Source organism: Indicator indicator, chromosome 8 (genome assembly GCF_027791375.1).
Source record: "Indicator indicator isolate 239-I01 chromosome 8, UM_Iind_1.1, whole genome shotgun sequence".
NCBI classification, from domain to species: Eukaryota; Metazoa; Chordata; class Aves; order Piciformes; family Indicatoridae; genus Indicator; species Indicator indicator.
The window spans coordinates 21,763,260-21,781,128 of NC_072017.1; the positions used below are offsets into that span (position 1 = coordinate 21,763,260).

General features: G+C 38.0%; 1 protein-coding gene across 1 annotated transcript in view; it reads right to left on the reverse strand.

Annotated features, from left to right (window-relative positions):
- Positions 1 to 327: 327 nt before the first annotated feature.
- FNIP2 (folliculin interacting protein 2) overlaps positions 328 to 17,869 on the reverse strand; it is a 35,646-nt gene continuing 18,104 nt past the window's right edge. The window contains exons 9-18 of the mRNA XM_054383240.1: positions 17,736 to 17,865; positions 14,222 to 14,423; positions 13,561 to 13,649; positions 12,620 to 12,766; positions 12,326 to 12,495; positions 8,211 to 9,513; positions 7,325 to 7,481; positions 6,006 to 6,206; positions 2,356 to 2,471; positions 328 to 1,179 (exon numbers count right to left, since the gene is read on the reverse strand). Coding sequence (XP_054239215.1) covers positions 1,101 to 1,179; positions 2,356 to 2,471; positions 6,006 to 6,206; positions 7,325 to 7,481; positions 8,211 to 9,513; positions 12,326 to 12,495; positions 12,620 to 12,766; positions 13,561 to 13,649; positions 14,222 to 14,423; positions 17,736 to 17,865 — 2,594 coding nt within the window. The 3' untranslated portion in view covers positions 328 to 1,100. The remainder of the gene's footprint in view (positions 1,180 to 2,355; positions 2,472 to 6,005; positions 6,207 to 7,324; positions 7,482 to 8,210; positions 9,514 to 12,325; positions 12,496 to 12,619; positions 12,767 to 13,560; positions 13,650 to 14,221; positions 14,424 to 17,735; positions 17,866 to 17,869) is intronic.

Consider the following 17,869-nt stretch of genomic DNA (forward strand, 5'->3'; position numbering starts at 1 on the left):
CATTTCACTTTACTTCAAACAATGCTCCTTTTTTTTTTTTTTCCTTTTTCTACTGAAGAATGACAACTAGTAGCTGGACAGAAGTAATATTTTTGACTAAAGGTTTGGTGAGGAGTTGTTTGTTGTCTTTTATTTCCCCAATAGGATTGCCTTCAGTTTGTGCCAACTGCTGGGTGAGCAGACATGCACTAACAGCACTGATATCACACAGAAGTAGGTTAAATCCATACTTCTCAGAGATAGTAATACTTGATGACACCAAGACACAAGTTCAGATCCCAGGACTACAGTCATACAGAAACTTGAAAGACTCATTGAAGTTGCATCAGCAACAAATGTAAACTTGTAGCAGAAATTCCATAAGGCTTTCCCATAAAATCCCTCAGAAGTCCACTTGCAGCCTGGGCTCATTTGAACACCTCCTCATTAAAACAGGAGCAGCTATAGCTTTCATAATCTCTGGTCCTTAAAAGAAAAAGTCACATAAACATCACATACACTTCCATCACACAACATTTGGCTGCTGAAACCAGGTTTCTTGTTTTGAGCCCACGGCTATACAAAATCATGCATATGCTCTGCTGGAAATTCTTTATCCACTTGTGTACAGGAATGCTATATACATAGTTTACAGATTATCTTCCTCCAAAAAAAAAAAAAAAACCCAACAACCCCAAAACAAAAAGCAACCAGCATACACCATACACAAGCATAGCATTACAAAATTCATTCTAACCCGCTTGTTCTTTTAACTGTTACTTCATGGTTTTGAGCAGCGTTTTGGATGGCAGCTCCTGGTCTGCCACATAGTGTTAATTTTTGTCCTTTAAATAAAAATAAAATGCAAGAATGCTGTCATTTTCTTGATTTAAGCCAGAAGTGAGATTGTAAGAAAAACCTGAATGTCTTTTACATTATGTAAACTGAAGTCCTCCAATAAAACATTCAGTTGAAATCAGAATTGGAAGGTGGTGGAAGGTACAGTTATCACCTGCTTTCCTCAGTCTCCCCTTTACCAGTGTTTGGCACCTCTGGTCTTCATTCAACATTCCCATTTTCTTTATTTGACTTTAAGGGAATGACTATCCTGAGATTTCAATTTATAAGAGTATTTGAGCAACATATGGGGAATGAGTACTCGCTATAGCAGCCAACAAAGGCAAGTCATTGGATTCAATCCTAGAAATTAAAAAGAGAGACAGACTTTAAAATATACAGTCACCTTCACAAGAGAGAAACACAAGAAGATATTTTTCCATCTGCTTTAAAGAAACTGGAAGTGTCTTGCTATACTGAGTTCATTCTTCAATTATTACTTATTGCCATTACTCATGCCAGTAAAGATAGGTAAGAATGTTTAAAACCATGAAGTATACTACCATTTAAGTCAAAAGACAGCAGTAATAGATTTTGTGGTTTAAATAAAACCTTTTATTTATTACTAAACCATAAATCTTAGGCTGTAGTCCTCCTTGTAGTCAGTAGGCACAAATAAGCCACTTTAAGAAAGAACTAGACATCAGCTTATGGAAGAATATGAATTGCATGGTTGGAATGTAACTCAGTTCACCATACAGTAGCACTTCGTTACCAAAAATGACCAAAAGCTGGAATTATTGTGCAATAAGAGTAACCAGGAATGTCTCCCAACCCCAATGGTCCATTTCCAAACATTTCCAAATGTATTGCTACAGGACATACATATGTATTTATACACACAGAGAAAGGTGTTTATTTCAGGGTTTTGCTATTTGTAGCTACATTTCTCAGAATGAAATATTGAGCAGTCTGAATAAAGACACATTTTTTTTTCCTACACTGATAAAAACCATCTTCATGAGAATGTTTAGTCACTTCTTTCCCCTTTCCCCTCCTCTGCTGTCAGCAGGTGTATCCCTAAAGCTGTATGCCAATCAAGTACTATTTTTAGAAGACAGCTGCCAAACAGGACATCTGTCCACTTTCCTACACCTGATTTTTGAGAACCCCTCTTCCCTCAAGATACAACTGCACCACCAACTTTCCAAAAATAGTTAAGAACTTGTTGTTATAAAGCTTTCATTAAGAAAACAGAGAATGTATGAATGCATGGATAGCCTCTAATGACCAAACCTTTTCTTCATTCTGAAGATCTAGGAATGACAAGTAATTTGTTCTTGCTTTAGAACTGGGTCTTATCCTTATTTCCAGATGTCTCAGAAGAATCTATTTTTTAGCTTTATTAGGTACATGAAAGAAGAGAGTGTTAAATATGAAAAAGCATGTCCTCATGGGAATGACATGTAAACACTCTGAAAAGAAAAATTACTGCCTCAAGTTCTGCCATTCATTTAGAACAATACCTGCAATACTCACCCCAGTACTATTCCTAGCTCTTTCACATGCACTCTTGTATGTCCTCGAAGATATTCTGAAAGCATTTTGCTTTTGAGATACATCTCTTGTAGTCTGTCCTCAAGATGCATTATGCACTGTAAAACAGACCAAAAACCTCAGAACAGCTTCAGCAATTGCATGCAAATTTTACAGAAATGTAAGCATATCATTTTAGGTTCTATCTTAACTAGAACACCTTTCAAGATAAATCTCCATTACAAAATCTGGAAGAGTCTATTGGTTTTGTTACATCTGTGTTAGCAATGTAAAAAGTTATCCCTCCTCAAAGGGGAACCCTCTCAGAGAACTAGAGCTTCAGCTTTCCTGGGCAGCAAGTTTGTTCCAAACTGCACATCCCATTTTCCACTCAAGTCGGCCACAGTGATGGCTTAAATAGTTTTAACCAGGTTCAAAGACACTCAAGACACCTTACTCAGAATCACACCAGAACACATGGATCAAGATATCTTTTTATAAGGCAGTAGTATTTTTTCTGAAAGAGTCAGTTCAGACAACACTTCATAAATTTAGCACTCTAATTCTAGAGATTTGTCATTCAAGAAACTAAGACTCAGGAACTAAAAGACACCATTAGCAGTCACCATAAATTTACAGCTCTTTTGCTCACTACTTCACTGTAGAAGGTAGGTTACAAGTACTTGGTATGTATTTATCAGTTCTAGGTACTTCTAGCTTAAAACTGTTTAAACGTTTGATACTGTTCACCAAAAGTTAATAATTCAAATTGAAATACCAATTTAATCGTGCCCCTTTTCCTTCAGCAGTACCATGCTAGATATACATACTATTTTTAAACACAGTCATGTGATGCATGTTAATTTCTCATACACCAACTGCAGGAAAGCAGATGAACCTTAGCTTCAAAGACAGAGAGGGGTTTTTTTTTGGTAAGACAAGGTGAGTTGGTAGGATGTCTTCCCAAGGTGAGTAGGTAGGATGTCTTTTCAGTTTTTTTTTTCTAGGACAAAAGATACATTCAATTTGATATATTCCTCCTTTCCACAGGACTGACCACTTCAAAAAAGTTAAATTAGTTCAGCTCTGCAAACTCCGTGAGATGAAAGCAAAAAGCACATGCAGAGCTTCACATTATCAAAAGCATAATCATCTGGCAGGCACAGATAGCAAATAAACAGCAGCAGCAAACAGCTTCAGACCTTTGTCCAAGGTACTTTTCAAGTTGAATAAAACCTTAAGTACTAGAAATGAGACCCTGTGAAACCAGTTTGGTAATTAAAAATGAGGGAGAAAAAAACCAAACTTGTGCTTGTAAGGCAGTCTACCATGTATTTTTCTGATGGTCTGGAGAAAGATGAAGATTTTTAATGATTCTCTGAGTGTGTATCAGCTCTTAATTATGGAAGGAAAAGAGACATTTCATCTATTTGCTTAAGGCAAGTTTTCACTGAAGTTGTTACAATCGTAACACTTTTGATTCTAGCCCAAAGAAAAACACATCTTTTCCATTAAAGGTAACCCTAATGCAAAAAGCCTATAAGCACTTCTTCAGTAGTTCAAGGGAGCGTGCAGCCAATTCATGAAGTGGCAGTTCAATATACCTCTATTTCAGCACCTCTGCAAAAAAGGCTTATGGATTGAAGTCATGAGGGAGCAAACAAGGAAGAATCCCACATTATTCTAAATAAGATTCTCTACATAAGATTATTTGCTCCTCCTGAATGCCAAAGAACTGAAGGACATTTCCCCCCTTAAGCTCAGTACATGAATTCATTTTGTTCAAAATGTCTCCATTAAATGTGGTATATAAGGGATTTTTCCTTATCTTCCTCTTCAGCTTTTCTCATGGACTAAATAAAAAAAAAGTCAAGTCACTTCTACAATTAGAAAAGCAGCTTAAAATTAGTTTAAAGGTGAAGATAAACCTTTTGACATATTGCTGACATGCAACAATTGCAATCATTACTCTCAAGTTGGCGTATGGCAAATCTCTCCACAGCATGGGCAGCAGTCTGAAGTGCCAGAGCAAAGATATCCACCACTTGCCTTCTACCCTGCCTCAGTCTACCCTGTCTCAGGCTGAATTCTGTTTTTTGTTGTACCACAAAACCCAAAACATTCATCTGAACAGTAATTGCACACAAAGAGATATGCACTCCTAAAGGAAATGTCACACTGCATTATGCTCATGTCTGATTGCTCTTAGTATGTATGTTTTCATTAACATTTAAAGCCATAGAATCGCTAGGAAAAAAGAAGTCACATTTCTCCTAACTAAAGTTTAGTGAAACATTTAACTTCATGAGCCAAAGGTTCTGTTTCAGCAAAGAGCTATAAAAATCCACCAACAAGGACCAAAGTGTCTCCAAGGCGGATTATAAATTTACGAAGTACTGGCATTGTCACCTCATTGTTCCTTTTTGAAAAACATTCCACCTCCAAACTCCTCCCATATCACAGAAAGCATACAGAAATTGCATATATTAACCCTAAGGCAATATTGGAAGGAATACTTCAATTGCAGAACCAACTTTTCAGTTTTAAAATGCCAGAATTTAAGGTGTGACTTCACGAATGTTAGGACCATCTCAAGCAAAGTTGCTTATGTTTTGATAGTCAGAAGAATTCAGAGACAACACTGACAGTGTACCCACCTATTTTGCCTAGCACTTGCCTTCAAGAAAGCAGCATAATCAATACAACTAATTTAATCCAAAACAATGCTATTTACAACTGTCAGTATTTATCTTCCTCTTCCATCTGTGAGCACAGCCATTACACAGGCTTCCTACAAGTTTCTCAAGGTGATTTGCTGAAGGACAAATCAATTCTGTTAACGGAGAATGAGGTGAATACTGAAAAAAATACTCCCTCTCCCCTTTCCTATCACCATGTGCCTGTAAAAAATGTATTGTAATTACCACTGTCAGATATGTGGGCAATTTTGTTGTAATCAGCAAAACCAGCGTTACTGATTAGCTAAGATGAATTCCACTACTAATAAGGGCAGAGAAGAGTGTTGTGGGATAGGGAACATACAGTATGACAAAGTAACATCCCTTCTTGCAACCCACCACCACCAGGTCTTTTCAGGTTTCAGTCTTCTACCAGCAACCCTACATCAACACTGGCAAGGCTTTCTGAGACTGCACTTGCTGACAGGGTTGGCTAAAATACACATAAAACAGAAGGGTCAAGTAAACACACACACACAGAGCTAGAATTATCTGGGGGGAGATGGAAGAGCACAGCATGGTATTTGAATGCCGAAGAATAGAAAGTTGTATGCTAGAAACAGACTTGGATAGACAGAAGCCTCAACAACAGAGAAGTATGGAAATTATATAAATGAAAAACAACACAAGTTTAAGAGTCCAAACCATAAACACATTAAGACCATGCTAAAACTGCTCAAAAAACTTTAGTTTTGGAATATATATTTTGGAGTAGTCAACTTCAATCTGATCTATTAGAGGCATGTTACATATAAAGCATTATCTGCACCTTGGCTCTTAAATACGTGGTACCAGCTCTGCATTATTTCAGGCATTAGTTCACTGGCATAGCAACAGGGTGTACAAAACTCTGCATTTGCCATCTAAGCTAAGCAATTATCATTCGTTTCAGATTTTCAGTAATAGAATACTTACAAAATCAGCTGGGACGTTGAGTTTGTAAAGCTGTAAAATAGACTGCAATAAACTGGATACTTGACTCGAAACCAAAACATCCTTGCCTAACTTCATATTATCCATCATCTTTCTCTGGCTTGTAGCTACTTGTACGTTCCATTTATCTGTGTCTGCAATAATGCAGACAGCTTCTGCTATGGGCTCATCTAGCACTGGATGCTGCAACAGATACAAAATACAAACATTGTGACACTTTCACATGCATTTCCACAACTTAGTTTGAAGTTCTGCTTTTTTCAGAAGGTAGGGAATAAGAAACTGATCCATCCAACAAGTGGTTTTGTCCCAAAGGAAATCAGAAGCATCTCAAAGACAAGGAATACCAACTTCAGTGACAGAGTGTACCCTCAGCAACATCAGGTCAGTTAAATCTTAACTGTCAATTTGATCAAGGCATTGAATTTTGCTGAAGTCATGCTTCAAAAATCACTACTCTAACTTGTTTTTTCCCTCCCAAGTGTTCCACCTTCTCTGAAAAGGTAAGTTTCTTCCAAAGTTAAGAGCAATAATTACACTGATCCAGTGATCACGAAAGTATATTGAAGTTTTCAGGCATGTGAGGGATTTCAGTATACACAAAGTGGGGCATGTATGAAGAGACAGTATTGTAAGGCCAATCTGATGTTTAAGAGGTTACATACACATGCATCACTTTCAGATAGTACACGAACACATTCCAGCAGGATGATAATTGCTACAGAGAGAAGCTGTTGACAATTACTGGCTAAACATATAGACCTGCAAACTAAAGTAATAGTTACTTTAGTGAAAACTTAGTTATAAATTTATAATATAATTTAGAAATACCAAATATTCAGAGCAAGAATATGGCAAGGTTCTTACCTATAGACAATTACTTTGTGTAGTCAGCCATTTCTGTTACAGTCTAGTGTGATACAAGCCTCCACAAGACATTATCTCCCTTGCAACACATGCCACTAAGTGGCAAAATAAAATATTTCAACTTGCATATAATTTTTATGGAATAATCTGTCTGCTACAGTGATTGAATAGAGAAACAATTTGAACTTTTTTCCCCCCTTGTGTTTATTTTTGAAGAGAAGTTTTAAGAAAGCATTCAGGGAGGAACAAGTGATTCTAGTATGAACAAGCTTTGCACAAAGTGAGTTAAGGGCTTCACTCATTCAAGCAGGAAGACACATCAGGTATGGCTGCTACGAAGACACAGTAAGGAGAACGAAGCCTGTTCAAAGGCTTCTATAGATCTCATGAGTATCACAACTCCTGTTAGGACTCAGAACAGTACTTTAACTCACATGCATTGCATGAAGTAGGTCTCCTAGTAGACACTGCTTGAGTTTTTCATCATTATGTATCCCATGCAGCACTAGATCAGGTATATATGTATGACAATAACCACCTAGAAGTGATCTTCCAAAATTTTTCACACATTGACTGCTGATGGTGTTTGACCTGAAACAGAGAAATATAATGGAGGTATGATTCTTGCTTAACAAACAGCATTCAGATTTTACATGAATGCAAGGTTTGGTTTCATTTCTGCTTCTACTGCAAGTATCCATCAGTAATTGTACTCAAAATACAGGAAACTAATTACAAGTGCTCTTTGAAACACAGATTTTTAGAAGCCAAACTTCAACAACATACTGATTCCTTCAAAATTACGAAAATGCAATTTTCATATTTTCGAGCTTGTGGTATGTATGAGCTCCCTACTCTGCAGCAAACATTTGCTAAATTTAGGTTTTCTCCAATTCATCCCAAGAAGCAAACACTTTCTAGCTACCTACCTTTAGCATCACCAAGCTCAAAGTGGGATGCTCTTATTTCAAATCTATCTTCGTCAAAGATGTCAAATATAAAGAATTATCAAAGTTTTGCTTATCCTCAAATGTTCTTTGGACATTTAATAGTTTCAGGCAGTTTATACATAAAGGTGTGATCACTTCTTATTAGACATTTGAACAACACCTTTGTCACAAAACTTCACTATCTAAACCTGCTCTGTCTTGGTTTTCTTTCTGCCAGGTCTGTTTAGAAGAACCCTAGTCCCATGAGCGTCTGTTATGGATTCGTTTGCAAGGATCTGAAATCCTAGAAGATTTCCCAGAGGATTTGAAACTGAACATCTTTAATGTAGCAACAACTTATGACTCCATTTAGTTCTAAATCAAACTTTACCTTGGTAAAGGAAGTTCCACTTCTGCAAATTCCTCAAGTCTTTTGCTGACAATATCACGACGCATTTCATCAGGGATACAACAATCACCTTCTTCATCACTAGCTCCAAGAGCACTGTCTGAACTCTCATTTCTTGGAATGTCCCCTTCAACTCTGAAGGAGATTTTCCTTCCAGCATCCCCATAGGGGATATCTTTAGCACCTATTTTAGGGGAATCCTGTTTGACAGCAGAACCTACTTCTACACAGACAGGGGAATAGTTCTCCAGATTGCCAGAGCATAAAGTTCTAGTTTCTTTCAGACTTGTCAATGTTACAGTTTCCGTATTATCTGTGAGCAAAAGCGGTTCACTAGATACTGTGTTTGCTAAATTCTCTTCAGTTCCTTCACTTTTCATTGGCCTGTTAAGTACACACTCCTTCCCCCTGCAGGGCCGGCTTTCTGTGTGACAAACATTATGTTTACTGACAGGTATAAAGGCAGCTTCACAACCTGCTTTTTCATTCTGGGAAGCATCCACAGTCAGATTTGTGGAACTTGAAGCACAATGTATCACCTCTGGGTTCTTTCTGAATGCCTTCAGATTTTCTTCCATTTCTCTTCTATGAGTTTCTAAGTCTGACTCTGGTGATGCAGAGCTTCCAATCTGAAAGGTGACCTTCTCTAAGTGTGAACTCCTGTGGCCAGACCTTTCAGGACATGGTAAGGCAGATGACCTACTAGACAACTGCTTTTCCACTTTTCTCTCATTCTGGTTCTTGTTGTTCTTTAAATCCTCCAAATTGGATTGTTCTTCATAGTGATAAGATGCAATTCCTGTATCAGTGGCAGTTATTCTCCTACCATCAGCTGCTCCTTTGCAAAAACTGCTAGTTAGACAGTCAACAGATGAGTTATGGCTTGTCTTTCCCATTACTTCTCTCTTTTCTTTTGAAGAGGCTGGGACAGCACGAGTACAGTCTTGGTCATGTATGCACTCCGCAATACTATTGTTCTTACTTGCATTGTTCTTTGGAGGTAGGATTGGAGGCACAAGAGCAGGTTCATTTTTAACAGTGACAACCACATAATCAGACTCCTCTACCTCCCCCTTTTCTAGTGCAGTTGTGATCTTGCTTCCATTTAGCACTTGCTCTCCTTCCTCAGTCTTCTCACTCCATGTCAGCTGATTTTCCTGCAGCTCAGAGCATCGAATGAAGTAAGTTAGAACATAGAGCAAGCGCTGCACTAACTCCTTGCGTTTTCCGACAATAACAGTTCGAGTCAATCTAACTGGAGAGCCTATGGCACCATACAGATCACCTACACAGGAAAATAAAAAAATGCATGATTATATTTGATTTTAATATACTGCTTAAAAATCAATGCATTCTGAAACAGCATTTCCCATGGACACAAATCAGGTAATTAATTTATTTCACAGTAAGTTCAATAAAAGTTTAAAACAATAACAAAAGGAGTCCTCTAGCACTTCTTATACCTAGCTTGTGTCCAAAAGGATTTCAATGGTTTGTTTTGGTGAGGGATTAGCTGCTATTAGTTTATTTCTATTCAAAGACACTAAGGTTTTTATTTACAAGATGCTTACAAGACATTATCGATTGGAAATTGACACGACAAGGGGTGAAGAGGAATACAGATTCAGTTAAACTCTGAAGCCACCTATACTATTTTCCTACTCATTTTCTTTCACATGAAAGTTATTGGTTTATTGCAGCTTCTCCAAAGTTCTGGAAGAAATAAACACAGACACCCAATAAAGGAACCTTCACATGGTCTGTTAGACAAAGATGGATTAACTCATGAAATGCCTATTAGCAGGTTAAGTAACCCAGTTGTCTTCCCCTGACAGCCAACAGAGAACACCCAGTAAATGGTCTTTGCCTAATTAAATTGTGGCTATTATTACCAGCAGATGGGAGACAACCATCAAAAGCTCAATATTGTTTAGCCACTGCAAGTGTTCACCTTGCAAGCAGGCTTCTCTGGCTTGCAGCTTTATCATCCACCTGCTAATCTACCAGATCGTTGTAGGTGCCAATATCTTTCTCAGGGCTGCTTAAATGTTCCAGACAGTTTGCCACCAGCATTTTATATTAGACCTCATGAAGCAATAGTAAACGAAAGCTATAATCAGAGCTTCAAGAAGGTTTCTACCAAGTTCAAGGGGAACTCTGGTTTCAGCATGAGGAGACAAACAGAATACAAGCAACACATTTATGTCCAGGCTCCTCTTTGCCACACAGAACATAAAAGGAATGAGGCTCCTAACTCCATTCCTGCAAACAAAGATCAATGAGACAGTAATTCCACTGCTCTCACTTACTCTCACTGCTCTCATTTACCCTGCCAAAATCTGCCATTTCCTACAACACCTTTGATGCACTGGTGTGCTGTGATGACACCAGTGTGCTGTTTTAGGCTAGCATGCCAGCTAATTAATTCCTCAATAAAGGAAACTGAGCTTCAGACTACACAGGTGGAATTAACCTCAATGCCTGGTGGGAAAGGAAATGGGAAGATATGTTTTTATTGTCCCATTCCTATGGAAATCAGATTGAGGCTTCATGTTTATTTGCACAACTGACTTCATATAAAACCGTTACTAATAATACAGTACAAAAAGTCAAAACTGTGTTCTTCTAATAATGCCTACTGTTAAGACTGTTAGATTGAAGCTGATGTTTAAGAGACAGTATTACATCTTCCAGACATTGGTACTTAAGAGTTGTACAAGTATGTAATTGTAATCAATATGTAATATATAATGAAAACACAGGTCTGAAGGTGAAAAGACGGGCAAGTCAAAATGTTGTCCTTACTAAAAGGTCGTTTACATTTTAAAGCACTAAGCCCCATGATTTTTTATCTGCTGGACCCTTCTAATGAAAGAGACCAGCAGAGGGCAACATCTCACTTTCATTATCAGTTACTGCAACGTCTCATAACAGCTTTGGGGCTTTATAGGAATGAGACAAAACCATGAAGTATTTTGAAATTAAAGGACTGAGAATTTGGCTAGACCAATGCTGGTAGCAACATACAGTCTGGGAAGGCAAGAAGAGAAACAGATTGTTGACTAGTCACCATTAGTGGCTCCTGGGTGTGACCACAAGAGCTACTGCTGATCTTAGAACTCCAGTCCAGCTGGTTTTTATAATCCCATCCTCAAAACCCTAAAAAAAACTCCCTTTTTTTTTTTTTATTCCAAGTTTAATCCATTACTCCTCTGCATAATATTTTAAAGACATCCTAAACCAGGAAAACACTTCTACAACTACATGGCCAAGGTAGTGATTCTTTCATAAAGATTGCTGAGAACAACAGACATAACTGAGGCAATTAGCAAGAAATACAATCAGTGTAAAAGTCACATTACTTCTTTAATTTGCATGTTTGTTATTTTACATGGCAACATATCAGTTAAAGATAAGGCAAATGTAATGTCAGACTCATGGATACTGGCAAGAAAAGGAGGAATTTTCAAGGAAATAACACTGCCAGTGTTATTGTCTCAGCTCTCAGAGATCTACTCATTTAATCCTTTGTATGAAGATAACTTACAAACTATAAAATACTTGTCAGAGAACAGCTCAGGAAGCTAAACTTCAAAATAAAAGCCTGACTTAAACCCATACAGGTAATTGTGAAAGAATGGAGGTACTGCCAGCTGCTAGACTTCTACTCTGTTGTCTTAGTGTCCATCCTAGCTCTGTGAGAACGGAATAAAACGAGATAGCCAGGGCAATTTCAGCTACAAAGAGCCTCCAAAGTCCAGAGAAATCCCCTTTAATCCAGGCTGTTCTCTCCTTCTTCCCAAACTACTCAGATTGTTTACAGCACTTGCACCATCTCAACATTTCTATATTAAGCCACTTAACCAGTCAGCATAACAGAGGATGACAAGGGACCAAGAAAAAAGCAGAGCACTCGGGCTATGCAAACAGGCCTCCAAATGCTATGTTTAACCAGGTAAAAGACATCTGTTGCTATTTCTGCCCAGCTTACAGGAAGGCAAATGTGATCGGGATCACAAGTAGTTCCTGGCTAAAAGGAGCAGATACTGAAAGATGCTAGTTATAGGGAAATACGAAGCTTTCCATTTGCTACTGACCAAGCTGTGCCCAAAGAGGGTTATATGGATGAGATTTTGCCAGCATGTTCACAGACTGTGATGTGCGTTTCTCAGAGAAGGCCTTTATAGGAGGATGGTCAACCGGCATTACTGTGGGAACCCAAGCCAGATGATATGTCAGCACCGCAGTTAACAAAGCAGCAAAGAACCTAGGAAAAAGCATATGATCAAAGTAATGCCAGCAAAAGAATCCCATGACATGCTCTAACATATCCACATGAACTGGGAACCACACCACCTTATTTTAATAAAAAGGGGGTGAGGGAAGCTTACTGATTTTTGTTGATCTGTTCTATCAGAAATGTAAATTCTTTAAGAAACCGCTGGCATAGTTGATTCTTTTCCAGGGTGCTGGACATCATATTAAGCCACACAGGCTCTGCAATCCTTGGAACAGAATATAGGTTCCAGATGGTAACTCTGCTCAAAGAAAATTCCCAGAAAGCATTAATGTACACATTCAAACTTGCAAATACAAGTAGACCCTTTATTCTGTTGGCCATTGATTTTTACTTTTTGGAAAATCTAGGAGACTAAAACTGGAGAAGTTTTCCAGACACTAATTACTAATGTCCCAGAACACTACTACAATTTAGAGTAGTAGTAACTTACCGTCTTTATAGGAATTATGTATTTGTGTTCCCTATCCTTCCCTGTGTATTTGTACTCAGAGAAATTCTATTCATTGCAGTAATTTAATTCTACATTCCACACAATACAGAAACTCCATCCCACCAAAGCCTTATTGGGTGGAGACTCTCCTGGATTGCCTCTTTCTTGGCCTTTAGCCATTTCTTTCTCTTAGGTGAAAAAGAGAGCTTTTAACATCAAGTTTATTGTCAGTTACACTCTTCAGTATCTGCGGCTAGGGGCAGACTACTCATCTGCCAGAACATAATCAGTCCACTTGTCTGCACAAGCATCAGCAGAAGCCAACTCTTGAAGAGATCTTAAAGGCTTTAACTGACAGCCTCAGGCACAGGCGAATGCAACAGAACTACTTTTACTCTCTTCCTGAAAATGGCTGAGCCAGTTTTTCTAAGTCTTCCAAAGACGTTTACCAGATATACAACACAGAAAATTCATTCACACTAACTTCAAGACTGGCTGAGTTACAGGACCTTGCATTCAGCTGCTTATAACTAGAATTGACAAATATCTTTAGAGGGGCACAGGAAGAACTCTTCTTGTAATTAAAAATTCCATCAACTCACCTGAATTCTCCCAGGGCATCCATAACACGGCTGATATAAACCTGCACTCTTTGGCTGGACTCTGCTATTTTTCTACATGAGATCATGGCCTTGAATAAGAGTTAAAGACACAAACCAGCTTCTTAAAGGATTTACATTCTTCATCTTTTTAAGATTCATTAACATATCAAAGTAACTAAGATCTAGCCCCAGTGCCATACAGTCACTCAGGACAGCAATAGCTGCCAGCCTCCCTCCATCTCATGAGAGACCAATCTCCAAGACTGGGCAGAAGGAGAAGAAAGCATTTTGAGAGTTAAGGAGAAGAGAGCAACAAATGTTTTGTGCCTCTTTTAGTGACTGTATGAAAGGACAGAATGCAGTCCCCTCCAGTCTCCAAGGTGTCAAGAAAATATCATCATGAGATATGGTGAGAAAGAAAGAAACAAAAAAACCACTCCTAGAACAGAAATCTCCATTCTTATTTTGACTAAAAAAGAAACCACAATTTTTTTCCAGCAAATGCTGAATTTCTGCACTGGGATGAGCTCAAGACTACCTGTGTAAGGAAGGAAGCTTGAAACCACACACCCTCTCTCCACTCTTCATCTACTGGATTCTTGAAAACGTCATTCTGTTTGACTTAATTTGGAAAAATAAGTGTCAAACTACTATTCTGTACCTTTTCTATTGCATATTTCAGCTTGTTCATGTGAGATTCAAAAAGAGGAAAGTGAGAGAAAAAGAAATCCTGGAAGTTTCTCTGTGCTTCTTCGTGTTCAGGCAGAGAAAAGATTATGCTTATTGCAATTTTTTTCCTCCGAACCATTGCAGGATTGGAGCTGCAGCTTTCATCAGCCATACTAAACATTTCTTCAGTGGACCTGTAAAAGAGATTTGTTAGAACAGTTACCTAAGTACTGAGAGGTGATTTGTCTTCTACTCTTATCTCTCTACACAGTAGAAGGTAATTAATTCTTAGGTCTCCTTTGACTAACAACATGGGACTTTTCTGTCCCCTGTCTCTGAACAGAGAATACCCAAAATTCTGATGAATAAGACCTATGTTTGCTTATAGAAGGATGGCAAACCCCCACGAAGCTAGCTCCTAAAGTGGTGTGAATGTTATCCTCTGAAACAGAGCTACTATAAAATCCCTCCTGGATTTATCTCTTAGGGAAATGAAGAAAAGGGAATGGAAACACAAAACAAAATCCTAAGGGGAAAAAAAAAAAAAAGCAAAAGGTAATTTCAGAGCTGTGAAGGCACTCAGCATTCAAGCTCCTGTCTAGATGCTCCACATTATGTCCACAATGCTCTTGACTCTGTACTGCTACTTATGAAGGAAGCTGGAAGGAAACATGCTACCTATACTGCTCCAGCATCTTATGATGGATGTTTTCAGGCACCCAACCATACAAAATAAAATTTTCTATATTAACCAAATTAAAAATGCCACTATTCCATGATTACTATGAAAATACAAACTTAACACTGACAAAAACATGTGGCCTAGCTCAGATTTGGTATTATCAGTTTAAAATGCTCTGTCTCCTGCTAAAAAAATAAACAGTGGCTATATAACCCTTATTACACCCCCAAGCTCTGTTTGTTCACTTGAAAGTTCTGCCACATTTCTTTCAGCAGTGATGCCACTATTGAATTCTACACAGTGGTTGATCCTGAGATAATACAGCCCAGTACACCTTCAGTGAATTTGCAGATGATGCTGAATAGTGGGGGCAAATGGTCAATACACTGGAGGGTACTGTGGAATCCCCATCCTTGGACATTTTCAAGATTCAATTAGACAAGTTCCACAGCAACCTCATGTAGATTCCAAGCAAGTTCTTGACACAGGCAACTGATTCAGATGATATCGACACGTCTCAGCCCAGCATAAGCTGTTCCTGTGATTACACGAATGGGTGTCAATGCTCCACAATACTTGTATTGTAGTGCTAGATATCAATGCTGCTGGACTTACAGAACTATTACTTTTTTCTTGTTTAAAGTTTCTTTATTGAATTTCACAGAAAAAAAAATATCTATGAGTAAAATAGTACAGTTAAAGTGTCTTTTGGAAGGAGGTTTTAATCCATTGAGAAATTATAAAGGGGGAAGGGTTAGAACAAACAAGAAAGACACCAGAACACAGAGACATTTAAGAGTAGCAGCTCATGGAAATAGCTTGGTTTTGGAGTTTCTAAGACTACAATATTTTTTTGGAGTTTTTAAGACTACAATATTGGTGAATGATAATTAAAAGCTTGAAGGCTTTTCATATCAGAATTATCTTGATAACCAGGCTGTGGCATTTACAGACCGCTATGAAGAAAATAGCAAGAGGAAAGCCTGAATGCTACGCACTCATTCCAAGATCATTCTAGAAATAAGTGGTTTATAGTTTAATTGGTTTGACAAAGTTAAATATACAAAAGTTTCTCATCACAGAGATGTGAGTCCAGGAAAAACCACACACAATAAAATCCCAGCAAAAAACAGCTTGTGGGAAAACAGAGTTCAAGACAAAAACATAACCTCATTTGAACTTCAGGAACTTGCATGCAGAGATAGCAATTCCCAGGGAATTTAGAAGATGATCAGTCAGCATCTAAGAAACATCACAAGCTTTTGTACTGCTTCCCAGGAGCAGAAATTGAAGAATTTATGTCTGTGAGAGAAGCCTTTTCAACGAAGCTGCCACTCTACCTCTCCTGCCAATTGACTGCATGAATTTCCAGCTAGACATCTAATTTTCTTTGAGCTATTGGCCTAAAACACCACTAAGAGACTGTAGAATTTTGGCTGTACAAACTGAAGCCAAAACTGCTGTCACTGAAGTATCCAGCCAGAAGCCTACTGTTTTTCTAGCAAATAATCAGAAAACAAGTATCTGGAAAGGCTTTTTGGCTTAGAAAGAACCCCCAATTCAAGAATATTTCTAGACAGTGGAAATAATAACATCCCATTTCCAGTCTCTCCCCAGCATATATTCTCCAATGTGGAAGAAACACAATGTGCTCCCTACAGTGAAAAAACAGCCTAAAAATGCTGCTTTCTTCTGAACAATTTGTTACTTTAACACTTTGAAGAAATTTCTATTTGTGAAATTTTGGCTACTTAAACTGGGATGAAATTATCTTATTTACCAAAGATTTTTAACTTTTTTTTGCATGCTCTCAGCCTCATTTCTTTAGGAAACTAGGCTAAAAAGTACTTCAGCTTACTGAAAACAAAATATTTCCTAGCTTATTCTCAACTGAAAACATGATTTAGAAATTATAACTGCTACATGAACACTAATGCATGATTCTTCATGTCAAAAATGTTTAGGCAAGAAAAATCCAGAAAAACGTTTCAAGCATTGACACTAGTGAATGAAGTCTCTTATAAAAGGTTTTGTTCGGTTTTTACTGACCACGTTTTAACAGGCAGCTTATAAGCTTCTCTTAAGATAGTGAAGAGGGAGAGACTCCAAAAATAGGAATTTCTTGTAGCTCTTCACTGATTCCATATTGCCTCTGTGTGCAGGTGGATGACTACATATAAACAAGATAATCAAGAATCATTTCATATTTTGCAGCTGACAAGGAATTTGTTTATTAGCTTTGAAAGGTCTGCTGCATTCCATGCTTTGTTATGCCACTGAACTACAAAAGCTAAAATTCCAAAACAGAAGCCAAGCTTTTTCATTGCAGATCTTTTTTTTTTAATTCCTGTTTTGGCAGAAGTCATATCAGGAACATCCTGTACCAGCCAAGAGAGTTGTCAAGGGCTATTACTCCAAAATTTCAGTAACTGCTCACTAGTCAGAGTTCATCATAGCATAACGTAATTACAGCAGTAGTGCTGCTACAGTGCCTTTCATCCCAACAGGATGTTCTGCTCCAGAGACAGTTTAATTTGCTTTTTACAATGTGGCCTCAGACACAGCCTACACATTCAATAAAACAAACAAACAAACCAACCTAAAAAAACAAAACAAAGTACATTTCAAATTGGGCCTTGCAGTTCATATTCAGCCCAAACTTGATCTTTCTTCATACTGGCAATCTTATGCAACACATGGAAGTCAGACTGAGCTGACAGCATTTAATAACAGGATTTGTCCTTTTAAAGAAAAGAGGCTTAAGTTCTGCTTAGCTTGAATTACTGCCAAACAGCTGTTGTAAGAAGAAAGGTGTTACACTCACCACCGTGGAATAATTCCGTTTTCTAAACTGGTTGTCTGACTCCGTAGCCAACGACGTTGGTAGCTGCTAGAAGATGATGATGAAGAGCTTGGAGATGGAAAAGGAGTGACCAGAAGACTGCTCAGAGATGCTAT